Source organism: Mauremys reevesii, linkage group 8 (assembly GCF_016161935.1).
Source record: "Mauremys reevesii isolate NIE-2019 linkage group 8, ASM1616193v1, whole genome shotgun sequence".
Classification (NCBI taxonomy): Eukaryota; Metazoa; Chordata; order Testudines; family Geoemydidae; genus Mauremys; species Mauremys reevesii.
This window is the reverse complement of record NC_052630.1, coordinates 98626898-98648328: the sequence shown is the minus strand read 5'-3', so window position 1 is coordinate 98648328 and position 21431 is coordinate 98626898. Positions and strand designations below refer to the sequence as shown.

At 41.0% G+C, this 21431-nt stretch overlaps 1 protein-coding gene across 2 annotated transcripts in view; it reads left to right on the top strand.

Moving 5' to 3' along the window:
- ZFYVE9 (zinc finger FYVE-type containing 9) overlaps positions 1-21431 on the top strand; it is a 96782-nt gene that overhangs the window by 51412 nt on the left and 23939 nt on the right. For both annotated transcript variants that reach the window (XM_039483636.1, XM_039483637.1), the window contains exons 4-10: positions 283-2387; positions 7765-7864; positions 13981-14157; positions 14744-14913; positions 15825-15948; positions 18077-18199; positions 19220-19375. In XM_039483636.1, the coding sequence (XP_039339570.1) occupies positions 283-2387; positions 7765-7864; positions 13981-14157; positions 14744-14913; positions 15825-15948; positions 18077-18199; positions 19220-19375 (2955 nt within the window). The remainder of the gene's footprint in view (positions 1-282; positions 2388-7764; positions 7865-13980; positions 14158-14743; positions 14914-15824; positions 15949-18076; positions 18200-19219; positions 19376-21431) is intronic.

Below are 21431 nucleotides of genomic sequence, written 5' to 3'. Positions count from 1 at the left end.
ACAACTGACTGGTTGCATAACCCTAAAGATGTTATTTTCCAGAAACTCTGTGCAGTTTATATTATTAGATGTTGATCTTGGATACTTAAGTATTAGTAAGTGGTCTTTTGCTATTGTGTCCATATTCAGACATCTATGCATTTCTAGTTTAGGAGTAGTTTTGTTATATAAAAGGATTATAGGAACCATGGATGGTTACCTATCCGATAAAGTAAAGCTGGGGGAGTTGTGTCACCATGATGGATTATAATATAGTCATTATTTAAACTATTAATTTTTCAGATACTGCCGTTTCACCTACATTATTGGGTGCAAAGTGGAATCAGGTTCTAGATCCCCCTTCTCATCGGCTGTCATGTAATCCAGCTCTGTCCAGCGTGCATGAAGCTTCAATTCCTAATGAGTGTCAACAGAGTTTAAAGTCTTTCTCCCTGACCCATTCAACCACCACTCCAACAGGAGGAGAGAGGGATCATTGTGCTAATGGAATGGATCTTAGTATAAATCCAGAGACCCCAACTGTGTGGATTGATGATCAGGCAAAAGCAGATGATCATTTAATGAAGAGAAATAGTAATCAGGATGATCAGTGTAATGCTATGGAAACAGGAGAAAGGAAATGTGGAAATCCAGCCTGCTTGCCAGAAGAGAAAAATGTTCTAGTAGTGGCAGTCATGCATAACTGCGACAGAAGGACTCTACAAAGTGGCAATTTGCTGGATTGTAGAAATTACAGCACTCAGTCCCTAATGGATACTATTAGCTTTACACTGGATAATGAAAACCGACAGAATGATCAGTTTGGTGTTACTGTAAATGGATCCACTGAAAAAGATACAGATACAGAAAAGCAAGGAGTACAGTTAGATCGGCTGTATGCTGAGGCTGACTCTGTTAGCCATTTGATTAATACTTCATCTGATAGTCTGTCCAATGCATGCCTCCCCCATCGATTAAAGGATGATTTTAATATTAATAGAGACTCTCTGTTCTCAGAGTCTACAATTGCAGGGATTAATGCATTGACCTTATTGCAGAGACCAGTTGGTGGTACTGTTAAAACACAAGAGAGTTGTGCATCAGTTGAGGATTTTATTAGCAGAGGAATTACTCAAAGAACAGATCTGGAAGCTAAAAATTCTTCTCCTAGTTCAAGTAATGGAAGCTTCATGATAGAGGAAACTGTAGAAGAACAAACATCTCAACTGTATCAATCTGGGCTACCTATGCGCTCTCAAACGTGTCAGCCTAATATGTCTGAAAGTGGCAATTACAGTGAACGCTTTGAAGAATGTATTACTTCCGAGGATGTTAGTGGTGTGGAAAGTGAAGTCGGTGAATGTAACAAAATTCTCAGCACAACTGAATTGCTCAGTGGGGCAGAGTGTTTCCCTGAATCTCAGGAGATGACTAATTGGGAATTGACTAAACTGAATAATAAGCAAACTCATGGAGAGAATGAAAGACTTTTGCAGATGAAAGAGCCTGAGGAGGCTTGTAGTAATAGTGGGAAAGATGGAGATGGGATGATGGAAGCAGGCATGGACATAAAGGGGATTTATATAGATGAGCTTGAAGGGTCCAGTCTCTCTGATGTTATGGGTACATCAGCAGCAAGCTCTCTGTCTAATGGTTGTGATTCCTATGGAATGCAGAACCCAATTGTTGCTCATATTCCAAAGACTTTACCCTCCAAGGAAGACTCAGTGACAGAGGAAAAGGAGATAGAGGAGAGCAAGTCAGAATGTTACACTAATGTTTATGAACAAAGAGGAAGTGAGGCTGCTGATGGGAGTGGTCTCATTTTAAACAGCACTGGTGACCAAATGAAGAAAAATTATTTACATAATCTCTGCAGTCAGGTACCATCTCTGCAAGGGCAAATATTACCAAAAACAGTAACTAACCTGCAACCTATCAGTGTTCCATTTGGTGGTGCAAGACCCAAACAACCTACAAATCTTAAATTGCAAATTCCAAAGCCATTATCGGACCATTTACAAAACGACCTTGTTCCCCCAAACTGTGGAGGTAATACTAAAAATAAAAATGATGTCTTTGGTAAAGCAAAAATAGGGGAAACCTTGGCAGCAGATATGTTTCCTGATGAGACATCATTAAATGCCTCCATTGCTGATACCACTGGGGAACATTTAGAAGAGTATGAGTCTGGGGTCTCTAGTAGTCCGTGCCTTGCAGTAGCCCCAGATAGTCCAGATAATGATCTCAGAGCTGGTCAGTTGGGAGCTCCCACCAGAAAGCCATTTACTACTTTAGGTGAGGTGGCTCCAGTTTGGGTTCCAGATTCTCAAGCACCAAACTGCATGAAATGTGAGGCCAGATTTACATTCACCAAAAGGAGGCATCATTGCAGAGCATGTGGGAAGGTAAGTTCATATTCAGTGACAAAGCCTTGTGTTCCCTTATTTGTAGTCACTCTCTTTCCCTCCCTCTCTCTCTCTCTCTCGCGCACACCCACCCACCCACCCACCCACACCCACTAGCTACCATTGCCTCTGACATCTGTCTAAAGCACAGTAGCATAGTCCATTTGATTTGGTTAGTTTCTTTGTAAAAAGTCTCTAGACTCTCACCTATTCTTCATTGTTTACATTATTTTAATAGAGAATAACCACTGGTTATTCATGATAAGAACGATTATCCTTTAAAAGCAGTTTGTTAGTTGATTGTAGCCATTAACAGATATTGAATTCATGTAGGACTGCTATAAAATAACTAAGTGCAGAAAACTAGTTTTCAAAAATCACTGCATCAATAATTTCCATTAACAACACTGAAACCTGTTGATGGGGATGGGAAGTGAGCTATTGAACTGCCAATTTTTCTGCTAGTTAATATAGCTGACTATCTTCATTCTTTTATGTCCCCTTTACTCGCTTTGTACATGCTACCTCCAGTATTTACCAAAATATATCTTTGCTTTTGAAAAAGTGTATTGACTATAATAAGATTCTCCCAAATTTGATGGATAGGTGAATGTTGGTATGGTTATTAAGAGGAATTATGTGGGAAGGTCAATTAAATGTAATTTTTAAATGTATTTTTATTGTATGAGGAATGTTTTTTTGAATATTATAACTAAGTTTATTTCTTAGTAAGAACTTATCTTTAGCTATACATCATATAAATTAGATAGGGCTGCATTAGTTTAAATGAAAATATATCCTTTTTGTGATAAAAAAGTTCATAAAATATTTGTAAATATTTTGTTGTTGAAGTATAAGTAAATGGCACACACCACTGCAAACAGAAATCTAAAACTAATTGATCAGTGTGACGGGTTCCCCCTGGGGTGGCACCTGGAACTGGGGTACCACAGAGCCCCTTGACCCACCAGCCTGGGCTCCCTCTCAAACTGTACTGCTGTGACAATCTACAAAGTCCTCCAGACTGCACTTTCACGAGCATACATACAGGTAGGGACACACCTGGCTGTAGTTACAAGCAGGCTCTCTGACCAGCCCCTGCATGGGAAAGCTACTCCCAGCTCTTCAGGCACGCACCCCCTCTGGAGTTTAAACCCAAAATTATACCACCTTGCTCTGCACAGGAAACTGTACAGCATAAGCTCATAAAATTCATCATAACTATTTCATAATCATATAATATCACTGAAGAATATGGGGTGCAGTGTCTCAATTGGATTATTCAAAATTAATTTAAAAAACACTAGGCTGGCAAACATTCATGCATTACTTTAAAAATAAGATGAAAATGGAACAATGCATTTTTAAAAATAAACATATTAAAGTAAATTTGGTTCATTTAGGGTCCAGTCCAAAGCCCTCTGAAGTCAACTGACTTCTCTGGGCTTTGGATCAGATCTTTAGCTGCCAGAATAGCCCAGGGGAGCAGAATGACATGAACAGAGGACCTAAAAGAATCAAATTCAGCAAACATAGATTCATATCTGTCTGCTCCAGGAAGGAGATTTGCAGAAAACATTAAGTGTCCCATATAGCTGTCTAGGTATGACATTTGTCTTTCTTAACAACTAAAATACATAACACTGAATCTGTTGTCCTGGCAATTGTCCAATTAAGTTAATCAAATTACCAGTTAAGTGGGTTGTGTTCACATTCATATTTTTGCATTTGTTCCATGTTCTCTTTATTTTGAGACTTGACGAAAAATTCTTCTCATGATAGTTCTGACAGGTTAAGCACTCTTTTGGAATAAACACATACTCTTACTAATACAAATAATATTGAAATCCACCAATACTAGAATATACAATAAATAATTAAAAATAAGTAATAAACAGTCACTATCTACTTGTACGATATAGTTTAAATCCCTAAATTTAGTGCATCTTTCAATTATTGATGTATTTAAATGCCCAATCCTACTCCTACCAAAATTAATGAGAATTTTTAAACCATGTCAGTGGAAACAGGATAAAGCCTCTGACTGGTATTTGATTTTAGCCGTCACTTATTTAAAGGGTCACTGTCAAGTAGCTAGGCCATACTTTAGTTTTTTGTGAATTTACCAAATTACTACAAGCTTTGGGGGTGTTTTAAAGAAAACCAGCTATTTGGTTTGAACTGAATCATTCTCCTTGAAACCCAAGTTTTAGAAGTGGTATTGATGCCCTTTGCCCCTCCTGTTCTCTGCCTGTGGCACGCCGTCATTTAGTCTTCTGAAGGCTGTAATATTTTGGTCTAATTCTGGAAGTTGGGTTTGGTGTGTTGTGGCTGTGTGGTATTTAGTGGCTTGTGATGTACAAGAGGCCAGAACAGATGATCTGGTGGTCCCTTCTAGCCTTAAACTCTGAGACTAGTATGAGAAACAAAAAATGAAAATGACTGAAGGGTAAACAGAAATACATAGCTAAATAGACCGCATAAGGGGCAAAAAATGTAGATATTTTAAATGTTCAGTGTTAATAATCTAAGATTCTGAATCTGAATGGTAACACGACAGTTTCCCTTAAAACTAATCATAGTGGCCAAAAAGTCTTGAGATTAAAACTTGTATTTAAATATAGTTGGATGACACCTGGAGAAAGTGTTGATGTTTTAATTTGTGTAGTAATTGACAAAATCAATGTGAGCCACTGAACATCAGGGGAGTGGACCAAAATTAAATATGCATGTTTACCAAACTTTGTTTTAAACTTAAGAACCTGAAAAGTGATGATATATTTTAGGGGAAACTAATTGATTTTAATTGTTTATATTTTGTATATGTAGTTTCCATTGTCATCTGTAGTGGTCACATGTAATATCCTTGTGTAGAACAAGTGGAGTATTTGTATATGACAGTTCTGTTCTGTAAACCAAACTAGTGATTCTCCTTGCACTAAGTAGTAAAACAAAAACAAACAGAAAACCTTGTAACTGCACTGTGTAAGCTTGCTGCATTTAGACAAGCTGCCATTTTCTGCCATGTGGAACACTAATTGCTTGACAGTTGCTTTCAAATATATATATATTGCTGAAAAACAGGAAAGCACACTTCACTTTCACCTTAAATATTGTTTATATTTGATTATATACAACACCTGCACTCCACCTACTACAAAGTTAAAGATGCCAATGAGAACAGGTGTTAACGTTTTGTCATTCTACTATTTTTCTGTTTAGTATTTAGATCATAGAAATCATTGTGCTTGAAAAGCTTTGTTAAATGCAGACTGTAATCTTCTTCACAGGGTCCTGAATTAGAGATTAATTAGTTTAGTCCTTTGGTCTGTGGTTGAGGACATAGATTTTTCCATGTTCTGTAATTGTCCTCCTAGTTTAAATCTGAACTGAATTTTCCAGTGGATAGGCTTCCCTGAGAATTAAAATGAAGCAGAATATCTCAGAATAAATTACTCAGAAACCAGTGCTGGTAATATTGCTTTAAAAGCTGGTAAAGTATAGCTGACATAATTAGAAAAGGAAATGTTACAATTTACCCATCATTAGATGAGATCATCCAGGTGACAAAATTGTTATTCCAGCTCTCATCATTTGTATGCTAAAATCTTGTCTCAGGCTTGGGCCTCATCTCTACGTTACAAAATACAACCGAGTTACAGGACCTATTTACAAAATGTATGCCCCTCGTTACAATATGGCCAACATTTTTAGTGCACACTGAACCAAACTGTGTCATTTTAACTGGTCTAGGAGGTAGACAGACACTGTTATGTTTAACTGTTGGAACAGAGTACTTTGACTCACTTGTAGTATAGACTGGGCTTTGTATGTAGTTTTAAAATGTGCGAGATTTAGAAATGTTGAAGTTGGGGTAGGAAAAAAGTATAGGATTACATTAAGGTCTATGAAGATTAAAAGAAAGATACACTGTTAATTATGCGTATGAAAACCAAATAAAATTGAAACTACATTGGGTGGAAATCTAAAATTCTGACTTGACTTTCAGAGAGTTTACAGCATAGTGTCTGATGCATCTAAATGTCATGCTTTAAGTTGTTTTTCTGCATGAAACGTGCACTCATCAGTGGCTTCATATGCCACCTGAACAAAAGCCCTAGGACACATAAGGGAAAACACTGACTTTTTATTTAAATGCACATTGTAAACCTTAAGATAGACTGGCCAGAATCTTGTCTGCACTGGAGAATTTGGGCATTACAGGCACCACTGCATTGCCACGTCAGTAAAGTACCTCATGTCTCCATACAAATGTTTGTAATGGTGCACAGGCATTGCCATTGTTGGTACAATTGCACTTTCTTGTAGCATGCCTCCTGGGGTCACTGAGCTGTTAGTCCGGTGCAGGTGGAAAGTACTGGCAATGAAGCTGCAGCATTCCAGTTGGTACTTCCAGCACAAGTCATGCAGTGTTCCCCTTTAGCTACGAGGGTGGTGTGGGATGAGTCTTGTACTCCTGATTACTTTCTTGTTGCAGCTTCAGTAATTTTGCACATATGAGTTCTCTTTTATAAAATGCATTGCAGTGATCATAAGGCTTTTCTTCTTTGAAAATATGTAACACTGATATTTAATTTTACAAAATTTCTTGCTATTTTATATATTGAAAAATACTAATTTACACATTTTGGCATTGCATCTAACAGTGTATTACTGTTCCCCCAAACCCTACTTTTGAGAGAGACTTATGTGGGAACTGTGGGATAGGTACCCATAATGCATGGATACTGCAGGGATTGATAGGTGTACTATGTACCGACAGGGCTTAATAGGTAGCCAGGGTGACTGGTGAGGACACACTTTTATGGTGATTCATTTGAACTACTGAGAGTTACAACTGTGCAGGTCTCAAGTATAGAGACAAAATGGCTGTCCTTTCTTCTGAAATGTATCTCACAGATTGCCCCCCCCCCCCCCCCGGCTCCAGTTTTGGCTTTGATTTAAGTGACCAGAGAAACGGCCTGAGCACTTTCCCAGGGTTGTGTTTTATGATTCATTCCAGAGAGCTGTAAAGGTGGCCTCTATTAATTCCCAATCCCGCAGTTCACTGAGGGATTACATATATGATTTTCCTGGTCCATTAGCCATTATCTCAAGCCTGCATTTTTAAATTACTTCTGTGGGGAGTGTGTACATTTGTATTATTGCAGATAGCGCTTACTCCAGTAGGATTAAATGAGACTGATACTAGGTCATTTGATCTTAATCAATTTCACTGTGACGCTGTTGGAGGATTATTGATAATTTCCTTTCTAATTTTGCACCTTCTAATGTATTCAGTATCTGAATTAATCTATTTAAATTACTCTTATCATGAAACATTGAGTGATTCAATATGTTTTTTCTTTTGCTCCAGGTTTTCTGTGCAGCATGCTGTAGTCTGAAATGCAAGTTGGTGTACATGGACAGAAAAGAAGCCAGAGTGTGCGTAATCTGCCATTCAGTACTAATGAATGGTAAGTAGAAAGATAGGGACTAAATGCAAAGTTTTACTGGCTTTGTGTTTGTCAGTGGCTGCTGTATGCCTAGAGTATTGAAAACACTAGATTCTTGCTGGCAAATATTTAAAAATGCAAAGGCTCTAGAGAAGTCAACTTGAAATCCTTGTGAGACTTGGGGACTCTTGTACCACACGTAATTAGTGAAACCTAAAAAGCAGGTAAGGTTGCAGAAAGATTAAGAGTTTATTTCATAAAGCACCCTGCTTGGATTTCAGAAAATTTGTTTTGTATGGAGGAAAGTATGGAAGCTTGCTCTGCTTGTTTTCTTAACAAACAGCTGACTTGTTACCCTCTCATACAGGAGACCAAAGGGAAGAAACCGACATTTTGTGTCCCTTTCTAGACTACATATTATAGGGAAATCATGAAAGTAATCTTAATCCACAAGAGGATGTTGCTTCATTTTTTATTAGCTGACCTATTAAATAACATCACTATTGTTAACTCCTTCATGTCAGTCTAATGGACTGAGTACAGGGAAAAACTCCTGAGGCATAGGCACAGCTAAATAACTCTTGTGTTCTGATCTTGGCTCCAGGCAAATTACGGGCAGAACATGAGCTTTGAGGGAGATGCTGGGACCAAGAGGGCTAATACAATCCTTGGATGTATAAACAGGACTATTGAATAGAAGTCGGGCAGTTTATATTACCTCTGTATTTGACACTGGTGCTACTACAACTGGAATACTGTGTCCAATTCTGGTATCCACAATTCAAGAAGGATGTTGAAAAATTGGAGAGGTTTCAAAGAAGAGCCATAAAAACAATTAAAAGATTGGAAAATATTCCTTATAGTGATAGACTCAAGGAACTCAATCAAGTTTATTAAAAAAGGTTAAGGGGTGACTTAAGCACAGTCTAAAGATGTACATGGGAACACAAATTGAATAATAGGCCCTTCACTCTAAGATGCATGAGTGTAACAGGATCCAATGGCTGGAAGTTGAAGATAGCAAAATATAGTCTAGAAGTAAGATTCAGTTTTTCAACAGTGAGGGTGATTAACCACGGTAAAATGTTCCAAATGATTGTGGTGAATTCTTCATCACAACACATTTTAGAATCAAGATTGGATGTTTTTCTAAAATAAATCCCATAGTTTAAACAGGAATTAATTTAGGGAAGTATTATGGCCTGTGTTATGCAGGAAGACAGCCTGGATGATCACAGTGGTCCCTTCTGGCTTTATAATCTATCAGTCTCTGAAATTACTTAGGCCAGGGTTTTCAGAAGTGTCCACTAATGTTGGGATGCCTTGATTTTTGTGTTCGCCATTGACACTTCACCTAGAGCTTGATTTTTCAGAGGACCTGAATACACCTGGAAGACCCATTGACTTCTGCTGGAGTTGTGAATGCTCAAGTGTGGCATTCAAAATTTTTGGACAGCTTTCATAGCTGTTAAATGGGAATAATTTTTATCTGTCTCAGAGGAGTGTTAAAGCTTAATTAATGTTTGTGAAGGAATTTGAAAAAAATTAAAGTGCTAAATATCAACATCTTCCACTGAAGGCGATAAACAGCATGATAAGAAATTGTAGTTTACAGTAACTAGGAATTAAGGTAGGCACAAATGACATTGGTTTTCGATGAATTATCAGACACGTAGATGAACATGATATATTGGAGATGAGTCAATGTTGCTTTTGTAAAGGGAAATCGTGCCTTACAAATGTATTAGAATTCTTTGAGGGGGTCAACAATTATGTGGACAAAGGGGATCCAGTTGATATAGTGTACATGGATTTTCAGAAAGCCTTTGACAAGGTGCCACACCAAAAGCTCTTAAGCAATGTAAGCAGTCATGGGATAAGAGGGAAGATCCTCTCATGAATCAGTAACTGGTTAAAAGATAGGAAACAAAGGGTAGGAATAAAGCGTTATTTTTCACAGTGGAGAAAGGTAAATAACTGGGTCCCCTAAGGATCTGTACTGGGACCAGTGCTGCTTAATATATTCATAAATGAGCTGGAAAAGGGGGTAACAGTGAGGTTGCAAAGTTGGCAGACAATACAAAATTACTCAGGATTGTTAAGTCCAAAGCTAACTGTGAAGAGTTAAAAAGGGATCTCATAAAACTGTGTGACTGGGCAACAAAATGACAGATGAAATTCAGTGTTGATAAGTGCAAAGTAATGCACATTGGAAAACATAATCCGAACTATCCATACAAAATGACGGGTTCTAAATTAGCTGTTACCACTTGTAGCTCTTGCCTCTGCTGTGCTGACAAAGTCACTCTGAGACCCTGGGTTTCAGTAACCACTGGTGCCGTTTATGAAAGGTTGTGCTTCCACCACCTTTTCACCATACACAGCTTGGGTTCTAGTGTCTGCACACAGGAGGGAAGAGCTCTCGCTCCCCCCCGGCTTCCTTCCTCCCAGCCTTTTATACAGCCCCAGGCTAATTGGACAGGCAGCTGTCTCCCATTCACCAATTAGGTGCAAGTTTTCTCTAGCCAGCTCCAATTTACTTCCCTTATTGGGAGCTGGTGTGACAGAGGGCTGAGTCAGCCATTCTTGCCCAGCACCCTGTCGCACACGTCCCCCTCTTCTCCAACTGCCAGGTTCGCCCATCCAAGTCCTCTTTGCTCCCTACTGGGCGGGGCCATATGGGGGAGTCCTCCCTCGTCTTTCTGGTGACCTGCTGGGTCTTTCTTGTGGAGTTCAGCCATCCTCCACCCACGGAAGCCACATTGCGTGAGGGGTGGACGCTCCCATAGCTCTGTCACCACCCACAGGTCCTCTCACCAGTTACACCCCCAGGAGTGCCCCCCTTCCTTTTCTCCCTTTGCCTCTGACAGGGGTTCGGGGTTGATCCCAGCTTTCCCCTGGACACCCAAGACTTCAGGTTCCCAAAAACCCATCAAGCGGGGCCTGGGTCTCATCTTCTGGGGGTCCCTTTACAGAGAATTCTGTTAGGCCCTTCGGCTCCACTGAGGTCCATGGGGTGGACAGTTTCCGCCCCTTCCCTTACCCTCCAAAGTTGGTCCACCCACAAATCTCTGCAAAGGCACATTCCATGTCCAGGCAGTCCCCCTTTTTATGTTCGGTTGCCTGGTCCCAAAGGGAGCTCCCTGGTTGTTCTCTCGTTTTTTCTCCGGACCCTTCCTGGGGGTTGTCTGGATTTTCTCCCAGTTTCTTCTTCCTTATATGGGTGTCCTCTTTCCTGGGGAAGTCTGCCTCTGCATACTCCTCCGTCAGTTTTACTGCTGCCTCTACCGTACTGGATTGGTGTCTTTTCAGCCATGCCCATATGTTCTTGGGGAGGCCATGTAAGAATTGTTCTAGGATGAGCGCATCCATGAACACCCCCTCTGTCTGGGCGTCTGGTCTCAGCCATTGGGTGGCCCAGTCCATTAACTACTGGGTGAATGCCCAGGGCTGCAAACCCCGTGTCAACCTCGCCACCCGGAACCTTGGCGGACAGCCCCACATGATCTAGGACAGCTGCCCTTACTGCGTCGTAGCTCCTGGCCTGTTTCTCACTCAGGGCCATATAGGCCACTTGAGCTTCGCTGGCCAGGTAGGGGGCCAGCCACAGGGCCCAGGTTGTCTTCTCCTGTCCTGCCCCACAGGACACCCAATGAAATCGTTAGGCAGCAGGTTTAAAACCAACATAAGGAAGTACTTCACGCGGTGCAGTCAACCTGTGGAACTTGGTGCCAGGAGATGTTGTGAAGCCCAAAAGTATAATTGGGTTCAAAAAAGAATTATTGTAGATAATTTCCTGGAGGATAGGTCCAGCAATGGCTTTTAGCCACGATGGTCAGGGATGCAGCCCCCTGCTTTGGGTGTCCCAAAGCCTCTGACTGCCAGAAGCTGGGACAGGGGATGGATCAGTTGATAATTGCCTGGTTCTGTTAATTCCCTCTGAAGCATTTGGAACTGGCCACTGTCAAAAGACAGGATACTGGGCTAGGTGGAGCATTGGTCTAACCCAGTAGGGCTGTTCTTATGACAAAGGTGCTGATAAATGTTACATTTTAGATAGAGAAATTAATACATTTCAGAATGTACCGAACAAGAACAATGAAGTATGCATGTGTTTGGCCAGAGACCGCTGGCACCATTTGATTATGAGTAGGATTTGTTTTTGTTTTGGAGAAGAGAGGAACCTGAAAATATTTTAGTTTAAACCAAATGTTCTTGTAAAGAGGTATAACAAAATTGATCACATTACAATGATTTCCTTTTAAAAGCTTTTCTGTCCTGTTGCCAGCACTGATACACATTAGTGGTAGACAATAGTGACACTACTGCTTGTTTTATTATAGGGAAGGCACTGCCTGCATACTTGCATGTATCTGCTTCTGGGCCAACTTGTCATCTGTGTTTCTGTCCATCTGCAGTGCTTTGTAACGATGTTTTCCTTTTGCTAGTCAGTTGCCTGTCAGTTCATTTGACCAGATCTAATCTTACCTGATCCAGTAAGTTCCAGATTTTTGTAATTCAGGGCAGTTCCAGACTTTTGTCATTCAGTGCATTTTGGGTTAGTCGTTCTTTGCACTTGTATGGATTATACTTTAGATGTAGTTATTTCACTTGGTTGCTGAATTGGATTTTCGTTTCGCTATGTTTTGTTTGATAGTACTCATCCATAGACAGAGTATGTGCTTAATTACAGTGCCTGATGCCATCTTTGCCTGAGAAGGTGTTTCTAGTTGATAGTTATTTCTGTACTGACACAGGCTGTCATGAAGTGAAGGAGAGAAGACTGAAACAAAACTGCTCTAGGTATCCCAAGAAGACAATCCTAAGGATGTCTGTTTCCTTTGTTTTAAGTCTCCCTCCTATATGTCTGGACTCTGTATTGACACTGAATTGCTTTTTAAAAATCGTTGAATCTGCCCCACCTCTCTCGTCAAATTGAAATATCTTAAAGGGCTCAAAATCCTTTCACTGGCTCTGCTTTGTGTTTATAAGTTGATGTAATAAAGAGCTATTTTTCTTTGATGTCCTATTTGCTTTTCTGTGGTTAAAGATGTTCATATGTAGCTTAGTTTATCTAGCACCTGGCATCCCAAAGGAGTCTAAAAGCTTCACAAATGTTTTTTTGAATACAGTATGTGATTGGTTTAGGTACCTGTGGCTGCTCTGGAGAGACCTCGGGTACCTTGTATTAGAGGGGTAGCCGTGTTAGTCTGTATCCTCAAAAACAACGAGGAGTCATCGTTAAGGTGCCACCAGATTATTTGGGTACCTTGATGCATATGTGTTATTGTTTGAATATATTTATTTGTAACACATTCGTTTATTTGAAGGGGCGGTGTGCTCTGCTGCAGGTGTGAATCGCATGGTTATCTTGTACAGCTGCATACCTTTTTATGTGCTTTTGCCTATATAGACAACCAAATAAATAGCTCAATTGAGATCCAGTTCTGCAGTGTTCTCTGACTAAAAGAGAAGAGCTTGTTCTCTGACTGACATTGTTGACTTAAAAGTGGGGTGTGTTGTATTTAAACTAAAAATCATGAGGGGGTTTTTTGGGTTGAGTTAAAGTTCAGGACATGTCTTCAAAAATTCACAGCACACAAACTTCTTCATAGTTTGAAAAAAAGGTGTCAAGGTAGACTGGTTTATTCTGGATATAAAAAAATACAGTGTACTGTACCCATTTGCAAAAGTAAATCTGATGCCCTGGTGTTGTGTAACCTAGATTGTAAAATCTTTGGGGTAAAGAGTGAGGCTTTTGTCTGTCTGTAGAACACTATGTAACCCTATGGTAATGTATAAATAAAAATAGATTTTTCAGATCCTCTAAGGAGATGACAAAATGACGGACAAGGAACTAAGTGCCACTAACACCAAAATATATAGCTAACAATTTGGAATACACTTCCATGTGAGCTGAGGTTCTTATCACAAAACACCAATAGTCTTAACATGTATTTTGTTCTTTAGTCTCAATTTCACTGTGTAAGTCCTCTCTGTTTTTAATCAAATTAAGAAAAGATTGCCCACAGTAGGTAGAAAAGCCCAGAGCTATTGGAGCTGTGAATTTAACCATCGTCGTGGAGTGTTGTGTACTTAGATGTACATTCACGTTTCTTGTTTTCTGTTTGCTTTAGCTCAAGCCTGGGAGAACATGATGAGTGCCTCAAGCCAGAGTCCTAACCCTAACAATCCTGCTGAATACTGTTCTACTATCCCTCCCTTGCAACAAGCTCAGGCCTCAGGAGCCCTGAGCTCTCCACCTCCCACTGTGATGGTACCTGTGGGAGTTTTAAAGCACCCTGGAGCAGAAAGTAAGAAAAAACTTTCATTCTTTTTTCTAAACAAGCTTTGGTTAAATTTTAATGTGAATCTCTGGTAACACACCCCTTTCAAACCTTGCAGCTAAGGACACTTGTCATGTTGTGGGTTGGGTCAAAGGGAAAGAGAAATGCAGACAGGAAATGTATGTACAAATGTAATTTCCAAACACATGGAGATGATTGATCCTAATCATGCTGGCTGATATTTCTCTAAAGTACTTAGTGTGTATGAATTATATCAGAGAGCCTTATATATGCAATAAAGTGTTTTTTTCTTGTATTGATTAAGTAGATATGTCTTATTTTCTTAGTCTAGGGAATCTTGCACAGATACCATCTTACCACTTGTTCCTCCCATCTCTACTGTGTATTATAATACTATCAACCCACTGACCTGGTGCCCTTCTGCCACCGTTTGAATTTGTATTCAATATTTGCCTAATACTGTTAATACGGATTCGTCACATCCCTGTTATCATTGCTACTTTTTACATTAGAACTAAACCACTTCACTTTTCTTGAGTGAAGCTTCCATTTCATGTTACTGTGAGATTCTGAACTCTATTTTTCTCACTAGTGGCTCAACCCAGAGAACAAAGACGTGTTTGGTTTGCTGATGGGATATTGCCTAATGGAGAAGTTGCTGATGCAGCAAAATTGACAGTGGCTGGGACAACTCCTACAGGAACCCTAGCAGTGTCACATGATCCAACCAAGCCTGTGACCAACAGCAGTTTATCAGCAGAGGTGAGGAAACACTGTGCTGTTTATTGTTCAGAACAGCATCGTCACATTGTCCTGTAAGGTACATTCAGTTCTATGGCAATTTTAGTGAGACTGATACGTGCAGTCTGTTGATTTAAGATTCTCTTTTAGTGATATGTGTGGCTTATGTCCATGCTGATTTTGAGATTTGCAGAGTGCTGAAGCTGGCTATATATTTTGGAATGAGCCGTTGAATTGCATATGCCATTATGCAGTAGCATTTTAGAGCTCTAATCCAGTATCAGGCCACTACTGTGCAAGGAGTTTTCCAAGCTTTGGGTATACAGCCTGTCTGTATGCATAAAGGGCAGGGCTTAAGTTTAGCTGGAGCTGTCCAGAACGGAGCTCCGGTAAATATTTTCAAACTCGTGGGCAGAAACTTGATGTAACCATAGCTGCTTTGTTTCTGTTTTGTTTGTATACGTGTTTATAGAGAGAGGAGGTGCTGAGTCTGTCTTAGGGCTGGTCCACACTAAGAAGCGGGGTCGAACTAGGGTATGCAAATTCAGCTACGTGAATAGCGTAGCTGAATTCGAAGTACCCTAGTTCGAACTACTCACCTGTCCAGACGCCGCGGAATCGAAGTCCGCGGCTCCAAGGTCGACTCCGCCACCGCCTTTTGCAGTGGTGGAGTACCGGAGTCGACCGCGGCGCTTCCGGAGTTCGAACGCGATAGTTCGAACTCCGAGAAGTCGAACTCACCGTGTCGACCCGGCTCGTAAGGGTAGACTAGCCCCTAGTCTGTGTCAATGTCATATACCAAGAGTTAACTGATAATTCTATAGAGTGGATATATCTCTTTCACCTACATCTAGCAATCTAAGGATGAAGTCTACCCAGCTCTTGCTTTTTTTTTTTAAATGCTGTCCTTTTTTATTGTTTCCTTTTTGTAGACCGATAACACTTCTGGATTCTCGGGAAGTATAACTCAGGTTGGCAGTCCAGTTGGCAGTGCGATGAACCTGATCCCTGAAGATGGTCTTCCTCCAATTCTGATCTCTACTGGAGTAAAAGGAGGTGAGAGCAGTAGGGGTAAATGGACAGTTATTTGTGGCATTTACTGGTGGTAGTTTAACAATTCAGGCTGCCACATATAGATAGAAAGTTGGATCCTGGATATAGCCTAAAGATATTAACGATGAATACTAATGGTGTAGTTAACTTATGTGGCACTAGATAGTGCTCACAGGCACCTGTAGAAAACATCATTCTGACAATGAAATTACTATTAAAAGTAAAATACAAATAAAAAAAAATTGAGCCCAGAAGTATGTGCTAATTTCCCCATTAATCAGATTGTGGGAGACATTCAGCACAGAGATACATTTTAATTAGTCATATAAATATTCATGTTTCTACTCTGTGAAATTTTCTTGGAACTTCTGCTTGGTTGAAGGTATCCCAAAATATATAATTTAATGACATCATAAATACCATTGGTTGTGATGAGACTTCTTATACTTGTGAGTATCTTAAGTGAACCAGGAAGTTCTTATGAGAGCGTTAGCATGTATTAGTGGCCTTACCTCACTTTTCACTTCTTTTTTTTTGTAGTTCCCCTTTCAAATTTGTGGTTAATTCAGCATATTTCTAATTAGACAGTAAATAACTTTATCTAGGATATTGTTAAAAAATAAGTAAGCATACTTACATTTTCAAAACCAGTCTGCCCCCATGCTGTATTAGCTATTCGTGAAGCTGCCTAATTATTGAACCTCCGTAACAGAGAGAAACTAGTAACCTAGCTTTACTTTATTAAATTGCAGCATACTTTTCAGCACATGAGCCAAATCTCACAAGCCCAACAATTTTACATAGATATCTTCAGTAAACCATACTTTGAGTATGCTTGAATTAATTCAAATGTCATTGTGCCTGGTTTGACTTACAACATTTTAACCAAGTGAACATTTAAATCAAATTTACAGATATTTCAAATATACTTTTCACATTAGTGAGGTGAACTTTCTCTCAAGGGCAGCTCTAGGCATTTTGCCGCCCCAAGCATGGCAGGCAGGCTGCCTTCGGTGGCTTGCCTGTGGGAGGTCTCCAGTCCCGCGGATTCGGCGGCACGCCTGCGGGAGGTCCGCCGAAGCTGCGGGACCAGTGGACCCTCCACAGGCATGCCGCCGAAGGCGACCTGCCTGCCGCCCTCGCGGCAACCGGCAGAGCGCCCACCGCGGCTTGCCGCCCCAAGCACGCGCTTTGGCGTGCTGGTGCCTGGGGCCGCCCCTGTTTTCTCTCTAGATGTTTTTGGTGGCAGGATAACAAACACCCTTCCAAATTTCCCTTATTTCTTTATAAAGCGACATTGCTGACTTGTAGGCAGGAGCACAGATTACTTCAACAGTTTGGGTGTTTATATTTAAACACTCAGTTCGTATGGATCTAATCAAAGAAAGTGTCTATAGTTTGAGTATCTTACTGAATACATTTGAGACACAGGATTTGAACCTTCTGTCCATTTTTTTTTTTAAATGTGGTTTCACATGATGCTCCCTCCTTTGCTGTTGCACTGTAGGCTGTTGCACTTAGATTGTAAATTCTGTGGTTGAAGCTCCTAGGTGCTACCACAGTACAAATAGTAAGTGTTAATGTTTTTGGGTTTGGGGTTTTTTTTAGCATTTCACATTGTAGTCTACACTAACACTTGTTTCTAAAAGGAGGTCAAAGGTTTGATTTTTCAGGTTGTTACTGCTACTGAGGGATAGCTCAGTGGTTTGAGCATTGGCCTGCTAAACCCAGGGTTGTGAGTTCAATCCTTGAGGGGGCTACTTAGGGATCTGGGGCAAAAATCAGTACTTGGTCCTGCTAGTGAAGGCAGGGGGCTGGACTCGATGACCTTTCAAGGTCCCTTCCAGTTCTAGGAGATAGGTATATCTCCAATTGTTATTAAAATTAAATTAGTTGATAAAAATTAAGGCTGGAGTTTTCAAAGGAGCCTAATGGAGTCAGGTACTCAAATCATTGATATTTGAAAATCCTTGCCCAACAATATCAGAACAAAATAAATTTTAAAATGTCAGGTAAAATGTAAGTGAATCAAACTGTATACATTAGAGTGATGTAATTGCTTAGCTGATTACATTGCTGAGTAGATTACTGTCCAAATAAGCAAATGACTTCGTTGCATTTTTTCTTATAGACTATGCTGTAGAAGAAAGACCTTCTCAGATCTCTGTGATGCAGCAGCTGGAAGATGGCAGCCCGGATCCTCTTGTGTTTGTTTTAAATGCAAATTTGCTGTCCATGGTTAAAATTGTGAATTGTAAGTTATTTTTTATTTAATAAGAGGGGGGGGAAAAGATTGTATACATATTCCTGGTTGAAAACACAGCATTTGATATTTACTACCCACAATCTGTGAATTGCAGCATGGAAGTAAAATGTACTATATTTCTGTTCCTATTAAATTATAAAATGCACCTATCCCATGCTCTAGGTTGGACTAGTCCAGTTTGTATTTTTGTATAAAGTTATCTGTACATGCGCCTGGAGCATCCTACATACCCATCCAACCCAACAGGGCTCACTATTATTCACCAATCCTCCCCTCATTGTTAATCCACTTGAACCCTTCTCAAATCTCTTTCAATGATGCTCTGAAAACAAGCAAGATTGTGGCTCTGTCAGACCAGGGGGTGAAGTGAGTTCCTGGGTCAGACAGCCCTTGCTGAAAACACCTGGCATCTCAGATCGTCTTGTCTATATTATGGAGGGGGTAGGAGTGGGGAGGCTTTTAGTTTAAGTGCCTCAGTTGGGCTCCACTTTTATTTCAAAATAAAAAGCAGGACACTTTTGTAGCAACACATTTTTAGGGTCACTAAATGCTCATACAAAAGATAAAAAATGCACTTTTAAAAATGTGTGCTGGTTTTGCTACTCTCAGCATCTGACTCAACAGCAACATGTTCATATTTCTTAGAACATGTCCTACATCCCCCTTTCCCAAACCTCAAAGCAGTGTAGTGGCCCAATGGACCATGCTATGCACCATCCGATTTAGCCATCCCCCTGATTCCTCTACCCTCATGCACATTCCACCCCTATTTTGGAATGTAGACACCTGTTGTATTGATCTGCTCTATTGTGTTCAGGCATGTTTGTGTGCAAGATTTGAGTCATAGAGCCATAGGTATCTTAGTAGCAAGTGCCAGAGTTATGCAATGTTAGTGTATTTGATTTTTTAAAAATGTGCTGTCTTCCTATAGTGAAGTTTGGGCATGGCAAACAGATGTTGAGTGGAAATCTACTTTTTCCAGCCTGAGTCATGTTTTCCTCTCTGCAGATGTGAACAGGAAGTGCTGGTGTTTCACTACAAAGGGAATGCATGCAGTGGGGCAGTCGGAGATAGTGATTCTCCTGCAGTGTTTACCTGATGAGAAGTGTTTGCCGAAGGATATCTTTAATCATTTTGTGCAACTTTATCGGGACGCCTTGGCAGGTGGGAATGATTTCTCTTTGAAATCTGTAGTAGGTGACTTCAATAAATAACATTAATGGACTAGAGAATTGCTTTGATAAAATTGAGAATTTATTTTTATTTAAAAGTAGAAAACTTAGTGATCAAAATTGGTAGTGGTCTGAGTTCACTTCAGTTATTAGTATTCAGTATTAGTATGATATTCACTAAGGTAAATGGAAGTGCAGTAAATAAAACAAAATATCTAAGCTCTAATTGGAGAAGAGGGTAGCATTGCAGCAGCAACAATTATATTGAAGGGGAAGAGCTTTCCTTCTAAGCCCCTTTTGCCAGCTGTCTGTAATTTTCAAAAAATTGTACTTGGATAGATTTTTTTCTTGTTTTTTCCAGCTCAAAAGTGACTCTCTAAGGCAGGGGTTGGCAACCTTTGAGAAGTGGCATGCCAAGTCTTCAGTAATTTAAGGTTTCACGTGCCAGTAATACATTTTACATTTACAGGGCCCCGCAACGGAACCCCAGATTGGCAGCGGGCTGAGCAGGGCTGGCGGCAGGGATGCTGTATGGCAGGGGCCGGCGGACGGAACCCTAGACTGGCAGCCAGCTGAGCGGCTCAGCGTGCTGCCGGTCCGGGGTTCTGTCTGCCACCCGCGCTGACGGTCTGGGGTTCTGTCCCCCGGCCCCTGCCAGCCGAAGTCCTGTCTGCCGGCCCCGCTCAGCCCGCTGCCGGTCTGGGGTTCTGTCTGACAGCTCCTGCCAGCCGGGGTCCCGGCCCCACTCAGCCTGCTGCCGGCTGGGGTTCCGTTCACCCAGGCTGGCAGTGGGCTGAGCAGGGCCGACGACTGGAACCCCAGACCAGCGGCAGGCTGAGCGGCTCAGCCAGCTGACTGTTTGGAATTCTGGCCGCCGGCTCCTGCCAGCCGGGGTCCCGGCTGTCGGCCCCGCTCAGCCCGCTGCCAGCCTGGGGTTCCATCCATTCAGGCCAGGTATGGGCTGAGTGGGGCCGGCAGCTGGGACCCCAGACCAGCAGTGCAGGAGGCAGACGGAACCCCAGATCGGTAGCACACTGAGCCGCTCAGCCCGCTGCTGGTCTGGGGTTCCGTCCGCCGGCCCTGCTCAGCCCGCTGCTGGTCTGGGATTCCGTTCACCCAGACAGGCAGTGGGCTGAGCGGGGCCGGCAGCTGGGACCCCAACTGGCAGCAGGGTGCCAGTAAAAATCGGCTCGCGTGCCACAGGTTGCCGACCCCTGCTCTAAGGTAAAATTATTTTCAGCCCTTACTAAGTGCTCAAAGTGTGAAAGTGTGTAGAGGAGGGCAGGGGAACTGCTTCTGAGCCAGGCATGCACACATGAGAAGGGGTAAGGTGAATAAAGGCCCATCATATGCTACTACAGCATTAAGGCTGGAGTAGTCTCCATAAAATCTCTCTGTAATCTGTAAAGAGGGATTCTTCCATGCATTTATCCAGTGCCTGGTCTGGTATACCAGGCGCTGTCCTCAGAATTTGAGCAAGAGTTACATAAATTTGAAGTTGGTAGCTCTAGTTTTTACAGTGCCTAGCACAGTGAGCTCCAGACTAGGGCTCTTGGGCACTACAGTAAACAAATAATAAATAATATAACAATAATTTCAGTTTTGCACTCAGATTTTTTTAACACATGGAAAAAAAATGCAAGAAATTGTTAATGAAGCATTGTGGTTATGGTAAATGCACTAAAATTAGGTAATTCAAAATTATGACTTCCTACAGTAATTGTAAGTTGGCCACATTACAGCATAAAAATTGATGTCATAAAGTAATGTTATGTATATATGTAAGGCATGGATGAATTGCAGTTGCTGTAGGAATCATACCAGAATTTCCTGTCTTTGATAGTTATGAAATCCCAACCATAAAGTTGTATTAACATAGTTTTTTGTACCTAATTTAGATATCACTGGACAAACGGGCTGTCACTTTAACAATTGCTACTCACAAGAATCCAAAAATCATTGGTCATAAAGAAAAAAAAGATGTTATAAAATATCTAGATATGTTAATGTATTTTGTACTCCAGGTTAGTCCTCTAGAGGAGAAATCG